The 12,754-nt window shown below is 41.0% G+C and overlaps 3 protein-coding genes across 3 annotated transcripts; 2 read left to right on the top strand and 1 right to left on the bottom strand.

Annotated features, from left to right (window-relative positions):
- Positions 1 to 190: 190 nt before the first annotated feature.
- On the top strand, positions 191 to 649 carry Aspvir_002900 (uncharacterized protein; the record flags this gene model as incomplete). Its single annotated transcript, XM_043274493.1, has 1 exon — positions 191 to 649. The coding sequence occupies one exon, from the start codon at positions 191 to 193 to the stop codon at positions 647 to 649; it is 459 nt and encodes a 152-aa protein (XP_043130428.1).
- An 8,131-nt stretch (positions 650 to 8,780) lies between these two features.
- On the top strand, positions 8,781 to 10,250 carry Aspvir_002899 (uncharacterized protein; the record flags this gene model as incomplete). The annotated part of the gene is made up of 1 exon (XM_043274492.1): positions 8,781 to 10,250. One exon carries the CDS (start codon positions 8,781 to 8,783, stop codon positions 10,248 to 10,250), a length of 1,470 nt encoding a protein of 489 aa, XP_043130427.1.
- A 991-nt stretch (positions 10,251 to 11,241) lies between these two features.
- Aspvir_002898 (glycoside hydrolase family 5 protein) lies at positions 11,242 to 12,722 on the bottom strand (the record flags this gene model as incomplete). Its single annotated transcript, XM_043274491.1, has 3 exons — positions 11,242 to 11,733; positions 11,797 to 12,547; positions 12,625 to 12,722. 3 exons carry the CDS (start codon positions 12,720 to 12,722, stop codon positions 11,242 to 11,244), a joined length of 1,341 nt encoding a protein of 446 aa, XP_043130426.1.
- Positions 12,723 to 12,754: the final 32 nt, after the last annotated feature.

Here is a 12,754-nt window from a genome sequence, read left to right as displayed (position 1 = left end):
TCAGACTGAGCAAGTTACGACGGCAGCGGACCGTCTTGCCCACCTAGTACCCCTTGCGAAATTTCGCGTTTCCACCGGCTTTGTTGGAACTCCAATGATCACACACGCCTTAACTAAGGCAGGGCATTCTCAATTGGCATATCGCATGCTTCTGGAGAAAGGCTGCCCATCGTGGTTATATCCAATCACCATGGGAGCAACCACAGTATGGGAGCGATGGGATAGTCTCCGGCCGGATGGCTCTGTCAATCCGGGAGAAATGACTAGTTTCAATCACTACGCTCTTGGCTCTGTCATTAATTGGTTGCACGCCGTGGTTTCTGGAATAAGCCCGATGGACTGTGGTTGGCGAAAGATCAAGGTACAGCCCATTCCTGGGGGCAATATCACTGCAGCACACGGCACGTACGAAACAGTGTACGGAAAGTTGGATTGCAAATGGATGATTCAAAACTGTGACAAGTTTTGTCTTGATTTGACTGTTCCGCCCAATTCAAAGGCGTTGGTGGTGCTTCCTGGCGAGAGCAATGAAGGCAGCTGGGTCGGATCCGGGACATACACGTTCTCAAGGCCGTATACAGCTCCTCCGTGGCCCCCAACGGCAATTCATAACATCATGGGTGCCCCTGTTGAGGATGATATGGCATAGGTGGCGAGTACCGCTGTTTGGCCTTCTTGCAAGGCAAGATGACGAATGGTGTACTCGGTGAGAAGATGATCGGATGGATGCCTTCGCGTAGCAGGAATGTACTCAATAGGACTTGAATAGACCATATCCTAATCCCAAAAATCACATCAAATTGCGCTCTAAAGTCACCAATCAAACTGGCTATACAAAAGCATGTTGGAAGAGAGGTCTCTCCTGCAAGAGACAACCAAGTGTTGTGTGTATCTGTCAAACAACAACAATAAGGCTAGAGTTCCTTGCTCACATGTACTATCATAACTCCTCAGTCCCAGTCCTATAGATGCACTACCAGGCCCTCGTCATAATAGCCTAGGCTACTTCCACAGACTACCTAGACAACTTCAATTGTACGGACTCGTTAAAGAATACCCCGTGGCAGTTTTGGAGCAGGTCAGACTACTAGCTCGGCCTAATGAAGCTTAATTACATAACATCTTGATTCCTCGTGCTACTTGCTATTACTTACCATGTGTATCGACCAGTAAATGCTATACAGGATCACCAAGTGCGATATACTGCACAAGTGGTACCACAGGCTCCTGGGGTAGACTCGCCTCGTCCCGGCCGGGTTAAATGCCCAGGACAGGGTCCTGAAAGTGGCGAAGACAAGCGAGTGCTCATCCAGATGGCGCCATTTCTCCAACATCAGCAAGTTTCGCCCAACAAAAGATCATCCCGCAAGTTACATGACCGCTTATTCTCCTTTTGAGTTCATTATCACAGCCAGTCTCATTCATCCCACCGGAGTTTCTACCATTAGCGTCAGTGAGACATACGAGCTTTGCTATTCTATGTCTCTGAATCACCGAAGAAGCATGCTTTTCTGTATAGCGTCTAGTAGCCAGGTTTTTCAAGACGAAGCTGTATCCTTGGCCATGCCTCTGGGTTAGCATACGTAATGCAAACACTGCAGGGCATCTTTGCACTTGTAATGCGATTTCTTGAGTGTTGTAATATACAAGATATGCCAACCCCTGTCGTACTGCCACAGCGAGGGACATAGGTCACTCGCGACACCGAGGCCATTATCCGGTCAGAAACACTGAACTTCGAGACTCCGGCAAGAATTATACCGAACTAGACACTGATGACTCTCTCAGGCCGGCAACAACTTGTCACCTTTAAGTTTACGCAAGGGATCTACAGATAAATGGCTGCCACTTGCTCAATGAGACAGAGGACCCAAATTGACAGTCTGAAATCCCTCCGTTTGATTGATAGTCCATATTTGAAAACAATAACTTCGATGCAGAACCAATTTTTGAAATTTCTTGCCTAAATCAACATTTTTTAACCTGGAAATTTACCTAATTTCTCGTGACGATGACTGCTTTCAATTAATCCTAATTTTATAGGATCTTAATCACTATGTTATTATTAAAGCTAGGGTGGCCGCCCCTAATAGCCTCCCATAGTGGTAAAAAGAGGCTATAGAAAACTCTATATAATTATATCCTAGACCTTCACCATAATACAAGCATCTATTTAAACTATCTAAAGATTTATAATTAAGGAATCCTAAAGCCTCTTATTAAACTAATTACTAATATATATACTATTATTAAGGAGGTCCTTAAAAACCCCCTAGGTAATAACTAGAGGAAGGTAGTTACTAACCTCTATAAGATTACTCTTAATATTAAGAAGAACACCACCTCTACCCAGCATATCTTAACTACTTAATCTATCCCTATATCTACTAAGGTTTACTTATATATAGCCACCACTATAGGGGCACTATCCCTAGGCTATATAGTCTTCTTTTATAGTTTATTAAGTAGCCCTAGGGCCACCCCCTTAGAGCTAAGTAAGGATTATAAAGTTATTATTAAACTACTAGATACTAGTATAGTAAGTATGTTCTACTATCTAAAGATAATAAAGATAAAGAATAGGACTAAGAAGACCTATATAAAGGCCTTAAAGGAAGCTATAGCAGCCACTCTTATATCTAAGTTTATAGCTACCTACTAGCTAAAGTTAGGTAACTTAAGCCTTAGCCTATAGACTACTTAATAAGTAGAGATTATATACTACTACCCTGGCTAAGCTAAATTATTCTACTAGGGGGCTATTATTTACCTACTAACCTAGGGTATAATAGTTTATAATATCTAGGTTAAATTAATTAGTGACCTGGCAGACCCTAAGGAGGTAAAGTAGATAACTAACTAGTTACTAACTATAAACTATTTTATATAGGGTAATTTAGTAAAGATTATCTATATTACCTAGCTTATAAACTAGCCTACTAATAAGAAGTCTTCTACCCTAGTAATTAAGTTTTTAACCCCCTAGGCTACTAATAAAGCTATTAATAAGGGAACTATCTAGGATTCTATTATTCTAATTATAATCTTATATAACTAGTCTACTTATATCTACTAGTGCTTTAACTGTCAGCAATACAGCTATATAAGAAGTATCTATTCTAATAAAACTATCTATAGCCTCTATATAGGTAGCTATAAGACCCATGACTACCTACTCTAGCAGGCTGCCACTAGCTAGAAACTATAAAAGTACACTAACTACAGGGATATATATACTATCTAGTCTAAAAGGTGTAAGAAGTATATAGAAGAGATAGATAAGATATAGGTAGCATTCTACTACTATTAGTAATATTACTATATTCTACTATACCTATAAGACTTCTAAAGGGAGTCTAAGAGTAGTAGCTTAGATTCTACTATTATATTAAGTATCTCTACCCTAGTATCTACCTCTATAGATATAGACACCCTAATAGAGGGCTCCCTAATATAAATTAAGGGCCCTAAGGGAATAGAGGGATCTAGGGATACTAAGGGCTTTACTATAGTAAAAAAGACTACTAGACTATCTAAGGGGTCTAAGAAAGTAAGATTAGAGCTATCTTATAAGTAGCCATCCTATAGCTAGGTGCCTACCTTAATATTATTACTAATATCTATACTAGACTAGAATATTAATAATATCTTATTTACCCCTCTAGTACCTTACCCTAAGGCATTATCTATATCTATAAAGAAGAAGGCTCTAACTAATTAAACTAGCTCTACTAATTAAACTAGCTCTACCACCTCCTACTATTCTACTTATATTATAGACTACCTAAATAATATTAATCTACTAGACCTAGCTAATAAAGATGATATCCACCCCCTGAAACTACTATAGAACTAATAAACTACTACTATATGCAGGACCTATCTTAATATATATTAAGATAATACTACTACTAATAATAAGAATAGTTATACTAAGCTCTCTAAAGCCCCTAAGAGTGACTAGTAGCCTAGCTTAGTCTTATAAGATAAAAATACTAATACTAATTTAAGTACCTAGGCTAAAAAGAAGAAGTAGAAGTAGGGTATAGATATCTCTATATAATTAGAGAAGGATCCCTAGGTTAACTTCTCTATAGGAATACCCTAGTTTACTAATAGCTATTAAAAGAGTATATAGAATACCCTATACTATACTTTCTATAGATAGAACATTCTAAATACTATAATATAATATATACTATTCTAAGAATATAGTAATAGCTTAGTTCTTATATAACCCAGAGGTCCTAAGGGCAGATATTATTACTATCTAGGAACCCTAGGATAACCTATTCTAAGATACTACCTACTATCCTACTTAAGTAACTTACTAGCTACTCTACCCTAAGGTAATAGAAACTAATAGCTATATTTAAGTCTACCTCTATATCTCTTACTAGATAGACCCTACTAAATAGAAGCATATAGCCCACTTATAGGACTACTAGTAGCTTAAATTATATTATAATACTAGAATACTTTACCTATATAATATCTATAACCCACACCTAGATACTAACACCTAAACTAATATCCTTGACCTCCTAGAGTAGACCCTAGACTAGTAGGATAGTAGCTACCTACTCCTAGGAGATTTTAATCTCCACTACCCAGCCTAGGGTAGTGACCATATCTGCTATACTAACCCTAGGTCTAATAGGCTACTGGAACTAACTAATACCTGGCTTCTAGACCTCTAGATTAAGCTAGGTGCAGTAACTAGGGATGAGTAAGGCTACTAATTAATTATTAATCTAATATTTAGATCTATAGACCTAATAGCCTATTTTATAGCCTGTAAGGTAGCCCCTAATATCTATACTAATTCTAACTACCTACTAATTTATCTACTTCTTAATATTATAACACCCCCGCCACAGGCCCCTAAATACTATAACTAGAAGGCTATAGATGTACAGAAGCTCTGTATATTTATATCTTTTAATCTTAATCTATATAGGTAGACTAGGAACCTTAAAACCCTCTATTAGATTAATAATACTACTAACTACTTTATTAATATTATTTAGTAAGCTATTACCTACTCTATACTATAGGCCTACCTATCTAAGTAGGCCAACCCTAACTAGATACCTAAATATACTAAGATGGTTAAACTAGCCTACCTCTACTAATAAATCTATACTAACACATATACTAAAGACAACTGGATTATATACATAAAGGTATATAACTAGAAAGGAAAGGTTATCTCCTAATCCCTATAGTATAGCTATTATAAATAGGTGTAGTAGATAGTTAACTAAGGCCCCTAGGATATATAGTATATTACTAAGTAGGCCTATAACTATGCTAGGGGCTAGGCAGGCATCATCCCTACCCTCTACTATAGAGATTATATTATAGAGATAGCTAAGTAGAAAGCTAACCTACTTTATAAGATCTTCTTCCTAGCACTGCTAGCTACTGACCTCTTAGATATAGAGAGTAGGATATATAACTAATTATAAGATATTACCTTCCCTAAGATTAATAACTAAGAAATTACTAAAGCTATTAGATATATGCCCCCTAATAAAGTACCTAGACTAGATACTATCCCTAATAAGGTCTGGCATGCCCTGACTATAGTCCTAGCCTTTATACAGGCACTATAGACCCTCTTTAATACTTATATTTATATTAGGTATAATCTATAGTACTTCTAAGTATCTATAATAGTTATCCTCTGCAAAGCAGCCCCCTAAGATTTCTACCTCCCTAAATTATACCATCCTATCATCCTACTTAATACCCTAGGTAAGGTCCTAGAGTTAATTATTACACTCTATATCTCCTAGGTACTAGAGGAATATAGCTTACTCCTAAAAGACTACCTAGATAGCTAGAAGGGCATCTCTATTAACCATACTATCTAACTAATTATTAATATAATCTATTATGCTTAGGGGTCTGGATAGAAAGTTAGTATACTACTACTAAATATCTCTAGGGCCTTTAATAATATCTCCCTCTAATATCTACTATATAATCTCTAAGCCATGTAGCTAGGCTAGATTACTAACTAGCTATAATCCTTTCTATTAGACTACTATACCTACCTATAACTGCCTGGGTTTCTTAGTAATCTATTTATAATTATAATAGGGATCCTATAAGGCAGCCCCCTCTTACCCATCCTTTTCTTAATTTTTAATACCCTACTAATCTAAACACTGGTCCACCAGCTTAGTAATATAAAAACTATATTAATTAGCTAGATAGATAACTCCTGTGCACTTACTATTAGCTAGATCTATACCTAGAATATTATAGTCCTAGAGAAGTACCTAGAGAAGATAGATTACTAGGCTAGTAGGTATGCTGCTAAGTTCACCCCTAATAAGTTTAAACTAATATATTTTACTAATCTAAAAGAACCAGAACCTTCCTATAAGCTGACCCTAATAGGCCCTAATAATATCTAGGAGCTATATAAATATAAGGGCCATAACTAAATACCCATCTACTATAGATAGATAACTATTCAACCTACTAAATTAGCTAGATACCTTAGTATCTAGCTTAATAAGACCCTCTCTTTTAGCACCCACTGCACCAAGGCACTTAACCATATAAATAATAGTCTAGAAGCTCTATAAAGTATTACTAAATTAATATAGGGGGCTTTACTAAAGGCTATATATATAATCTATTATAGGGTAGTTATTCTGTAGTTCTTATATAGGGTTACTATATAGTTCAGCCCTACCAGCAGGTTAATCCCTGTGATAGAATAGATTAAGATTACTAATAAATTTACTAAGATCTAGAAATAAGTAGCTATACTAATTAGTAATACCTTCTAGGGGACTACTATAGCTACACTTAATATAGAGTTATACCTATTACTAGTCTATCTGCAGATATAATAGATAATTAAGAAAACTGCTATTTAAATCTAGATAGGGCCATGGTTTACCTGCCTCTAAGAACTTATAGAGAAGCTATAACTAACTAGAGAAATATAGTAGGGTGGCCTTACTCTACTAGAAGTACTTAGGAGGAGAGGTAGCCTACTAGCCCTCACTCTAAAATACCTAGAAGAATAGAAAATATAGAAAGTATATATACTCCCCCTATAGGAGCTACCCCTCCTTTATATAATTAAGGACTATGAAGCTATACTAATAATCTATAATAATATATATAAAGAGGTAGATAACTAGTATATAGTTATCTATACTAATAGCAGTAGCTATTAGGGCTATATAGATACCTTAGCTATCTATCTTTAAGCTACTAATAATATATAATAGGTGTAGCAGAGCTACCTAGAAATAGAGATAGACTTAACTATATATACTACTAAGCTAGATAGAATCTGCATAGTACTAGATATTACTATAACTATAAGATTAAGCCCCTACTTACTTACTATCTTTACTAATAGCTAGGCTACTATCTAGGTAGTCTAGAACCCATGCCACCCCTCTGATTAATATATTTTAGATAAGATATATAAGAGAGTAAGGGCCCTAGGGGCATATAGGCTACTATTAGAGAATATTAAGATATACTAGATCCCTGCCCATATAGGTGTGGCAGGGAATAAGGCTATAGATAAAGTAGTAAAAGAGGCTACTATATAAGGTAGTAAGGTTTAATTAAGCTTAGTAAGGTAGCCTAGTTAGCTAGAATAACTAATTATCTAGCTTACTACAGTAGCTAAGCAAGCTATTTACTAATAAGTCTAGTAATACTAGAAGAAATAGTAGGAGATAAAGAAGGGGGCTAAGCTAATATAGTAGCTAATTAAGGCCCCCTATAAGAAGAATCTAGGGCTCTATAAAGGCCTACTAAAGCTATATATATTAATTATTATCTAGATATAGACTATATAAATTAGCCTGCAATACTTCCTCTTTAAGATTAAGGCCTATAACTCAGACTAGTATAGCTATAGAGAGAGGTCTTAGACCTCTAAATATATTCTCCTATAATATTTACTATATGTAGAGGCCTGTAGGAAGATAATAACTAAGCTATAAGATATAGAGGGACTCTAGGGGAAACTATTAGATTATGATATACTTATATCTAACCTATAGGTAATCCACTATATTACTAAATTTATGTATTAAATAGGCCTGCTCAGCCAGTTCTGTCATGCAGAACTAGGGGAGCTATTAGAGCAGGACTAGGAATGAGGAAGCCTCCTATAAGGCTCTAGAATAGATATAGAAGATAATAGTTAGAAGGATCACTAAGCAGCTGCCTAGGAAGGGTCTTCCTAGGCATAGAATCATACTATGTTTAGAATGACTATATAGAATAAGGTGGGATAGGTGTTTAATATACTAAGATAGTGCAGGGGAGACTATAGCTAGATAGCAGGCTGCTTTAGCTATGTTTTTACTTTTAATATAGCTATATACTAATTTCTTATGTCTCTTCTGCATTTATAGGTTTTATGGGCTTCAGGCATTTAGATACTAGATTCCTGCTTCATTCAGCAAAGCGCCTGCATAGCTAATCACTTCAATAGATAGGCTACATCAGGTTAATAGAATCTTGATTGATTGATTGATTGATAGTCCATATTCTTTTGAGCTTCTCTCTGGAGTTGGCAGTTATCGTTGATTCCGCATTCAGCTTCATAGTAGCCCATCAGATCTCTCCTCTCTTTGTCCGCCTTTCACCAGTAACACTATTATGGCTACAGAGAATAACCAAGACAGACTCCAGGAGCTCATTCGCGAGGAGCCACCGTGGTGGAAATCAGCCAGCTTGATCAAACTGTACTTTCTACTCATCGCTCCGCTCCTGACCTCGACAGCATGGGCTTTGACAATTCTCTTACCAACGGGCTGCAGTCTGTCAACCGGTTCATGGAAAACTTCGACCACCCCTCTGGCTCACGTCTGGGCTTTTTCGGCGCCGCAGCATCCGTCGGCGGTATTGTGGCTTATTTGATCGGTGGCCCACTTGTTGAACGTCTCGGTCGACGAACCATGTGCTCCTTTGGCGCTTTGCTCGTCATCTCCATAGCAATTATGGAGACCTTCTCTACAAGCTTCGGGATGTTCACCGGCGGAAACATGTTGCTTGGTCTAGGATCATACTTCCAACAGATATCGTCCCCCGTGCTAGTTGCCGAGCTTGCGCACCCAAAGCAGCGTGTTGCGATCAGCTCGCTGTACAACACCAGTATCTTCATAGGTCTGATTATTGGCAGCTGGGTTACCTTCGGCACCTATAGGATCGACTCTCCGTGGGCCTGGAAGCTCCCGTGCATCTTGCAGATGGTGCTGCCCACATACCAGATGTTCATGATATGGCTGTGCCCTGAGAGCCCGAGATGGCTGGCTTCGAAAGGACGGATCGAGGAAGCCTGCGCGATTCTTATCAAGTGGCATGGGAACGGCGTTGAGACGGAGCTTGTCCGCCTTGAATTACAGGAGATCATCGCAGGCATTGAAGCCGACAATACCGTCATGCAGATCAACTGGGAAGGCGTCAAATCTACTTGGTCCACGAGTGGTAACCGCCATCGTCTATGGCTCTGTGTGGTGACCGCAGTGGCCTGGCAAACGATCGGCGGCGGCTTCACGGCCAACTATCTTCCGCTGATCCTCGACCAGATCGGCCTGAAGTCGCAGCGAGATAAGACCCTGATCAATGCTCTTCTCAATATCTTCAATTGGGCCTGTGCCTTCCTCGCTGCGTTTGTGATCCCCAAGGTCGGACGCCGGACGATATTTCTCGTCTCCGCCGCGGGTATCAATGTGACTTTCATCATTTGGACTGCCCTGACTGCCCGGTATACCACGGACGCGCATCTCTCGTACGGAATCGGAGTCCTCGTCATGATCGTTGCCGTCTCCTTCTTCACCTGCATATGCTGGGTTCCGTTGGTGGTTGCCTACCCGGTCGAGACCGTCACCACCAAACAGCGGAGTATCTATTTTGCCATCACCATGTTTACCATCAATGTGACAGCTTTCATCAGCAGCTACATGAGTCCTGTCGGGATCGACAACATCGGATGGCGGTACTATATCCCCACATGCGTCTGGAACGCCATCTTGTTCGTTGTCATCTACTTTACCTTTGTGGAGACCAAAGGCTTGACATTAGAGGAGATTGCAACCCTCTTTGACCGGGATGAGTCGTTCACTAATACTGCTGTTGCAGTCGGTCATGACATTGACATGAAGACCTTGGAAATGGTTTCTCATGAGCACGAGGAGGATCATTACCCTGACAAGGCCTCTCGCAAGTCAAGTCCTCATATTGACTGGTGTTGACCTTATGAATCTTTTTCGTCTGGATTATTACCATGTCGCTGGGAGCTTCGGACAAGTCCTACTGATATCTCCGGAAGCCATTTTGTGTCAAACATATTTCTAGCCTGCTCATCTAGGATAAATAACATTGCCTTCACCCCATATCAGAATCTCCGCGTAGGATTACCGTAGCAACAGTAACACGCGCAAAGGAATTTATGGAAAACTGAGCGGCCAATAACCACCATTTGCCCAATTAGAACATGTAGTCATGGCCCGAGGGTTATTCACTGGTCAAACGTGCCAGTGAAGAGCCTCGAAGTGCGCCATAATTGCAAGCGTTCTAGACGCATTACTTCTATATGCACGTACGAGAGAGAGGGGAAGAGCACGAAAGGCAGATGGTCGGTCTGGGCCAGAAGAATCCCCAGTGCAAGTACACGATCAAGTATGACCAAGGGGTGTGTTCCTTGTGGACTGTTACGAGACAAGGATTATTTTAGTTTCCAGTACTGTATACCGTCATTCGCTTGCTGGCTTTCTAAAGACGAAACTCTCACAGGAACTAACATCCGATTAGGAAGTTGACGGTACGAATACGACATTCCTCTTTTAAAATAAGGCTCTTTGTCTAACGCTGTGTCAAGAACCAATCACTAACATCGGTAATTCAGGTTATGCAACTAGGGAAGGGGATGGAATTTCCGTCTTGGGGCGTAAGATTCTGTTAGATTGGCTGATAGTCACTAATCCTGGCATAACCAGTGTTTACCCCGCAAGCCCTAACGGGGGAGAGGTTTGAAAGTGGAACAAGTATGAATAATGAATGGAATTTTCATTTCTACAAGAACGGTGTATTTGACGAAGGACGGCGTGCGAATTTATTGGATGTATGTTTATTACAGTCATAAAAAGTCAACAATACTAGCCAACCTGCTTCCATTTCCTGGCGACATCCACCGGCAAACAGGGATAGGTGAAAAATTGAGCCATCCAAGTATCAGGATGACTATTACCGGTTTTTGCAGTACTGGTGCAGGGCCTTGTTCAGATCATCCCGCAAAACGCACTGTTCCAGACAAAAACTCTTCGCCAATTCCTCTAGCTCCTCATGCGTTTTGCCTCGGAACAGCTCCGCGAATTCCTTGTACAGGGATGCAGCAAGGAAAGTATGAAAGACCGCTCGTATGATGTGCCGCTTTGTATCCCAGTTGAGTGGATACGTTGCTTTCGCATTCGGCGAGACCTCATCAATCCACTTCGCCATCCGCTCCAGCACGGCCTCGGCCTCAGGTGAGCGCTTGATCAAGCACCCGTCGACGTAAAGGCGCTGCTTCTTCTCCACAAAAGGCCATACGAGCTTGTTCCAGGGGGAATCTGGCCGTGTAGATACCATGCCCATGAGGCCAATATCCTTATACGGCCAGGTTGACCAGGAGATTCCATGGCTGTCATAAATCTGCAGCTGTTTATGGATCAAGGCGACCCGGCACCGATTGATCTCCTCCACGTTCGGGTCATCTGGAAATGCATAGGTCGGACCAAACTCGCCATTTCAGATCGGCACGTGGTGTCGGAGGTTGAACTCGCATTTGCGCAGGAATTGGCTCTCGAGTTTCTTGTCTTGTTCTGGCGTGCCGCGGTACAGTTCTCCCTCTGGAAAGCCCATCATGCTGTAGTCGTGGATACAATACACCGAGTTGGGGAGCACATCGTGGAATCCATCCCACTCCATTGCGTACGTGTTTCCGTCCAGGTAGAGGATGTGGTGGGGATCAATGGCTCGGACGGCCTTCTCCAGACGCGCGTAGAACGGCGCCAGGAGCTTCCGCGAGGGGTCAGCCGGCTCGTTCATGGGGTTGTAACCTGCAACCCATGGATTATCCTTGTACCGCTGGGCAATCTGCTCCCATAACCAGACCGTTCTGTCTGGGTGGTCTTTGTAATCCCAAAAGGCGGCGTAGTTGGTCCGGTTATCGGAGTGCCAGTCTTGATTCTGCGCCCCTGGGACTGTATGCATGTCGAGGATAGTGTAGATTCCATGCTTGGCACAGATGTCGATCACACGATCCAGATGCCGGAATCCGCTTTCTTTGAGAACGCGGGGGTTCATGTCGTCCTCGAGGTGTCGGTGATTAAAGGGCAGGCGGAGACAATTGAGGCCGAGAGACTGAAAGAATTTGGCGTCTTCCTCGGTGAAGAAATAGTATAGCCAACGGTCGAAGAAGAAGTTGCAGCGTTCCTCGCCCATCACCTCTTGCATCGCCGCGCGGACGCCGGATTCCATGCCTGGAAATCCAGTAAGGAAATTCTCCATGCTAGATATCCATGTTAGCACTACGCTTTCTTTTGTTGGTGATGGTAGACCGAGCAGAGATGGAAGAGAGGGGCATACTTGAGCCATCCTCCAAGAGCAGAGCTACGCAGGATTATTGGGGTGTCATTGCCATCGACAATCTGCGTCCCCTTCACACGTAGAAACCCGGTGGCCATGATGAACGATGAGTTAACACAGGAGCGCGAGG

This window comes from Aspergillus viridinutans (assembly GCF_018404265.1).
Source record: "Aspergillus viridinutans IFM 47045 DNA, scaffold_13, whole genome shotgun sequence".
Taxonomy (NCBI): domain Eukaryota; kingdom Fungi; phylum Ascomycota; class Eurotiomycetes; order Eurotiales; family Aspergillaceae; genus Aspergillus; species Aspergillus viridinutans.
The sequence above is the reverse complement of the archived record's forward strand: the minus strand, read 5'-3'. Positions and strand labels throughout refer to the sequence as shown.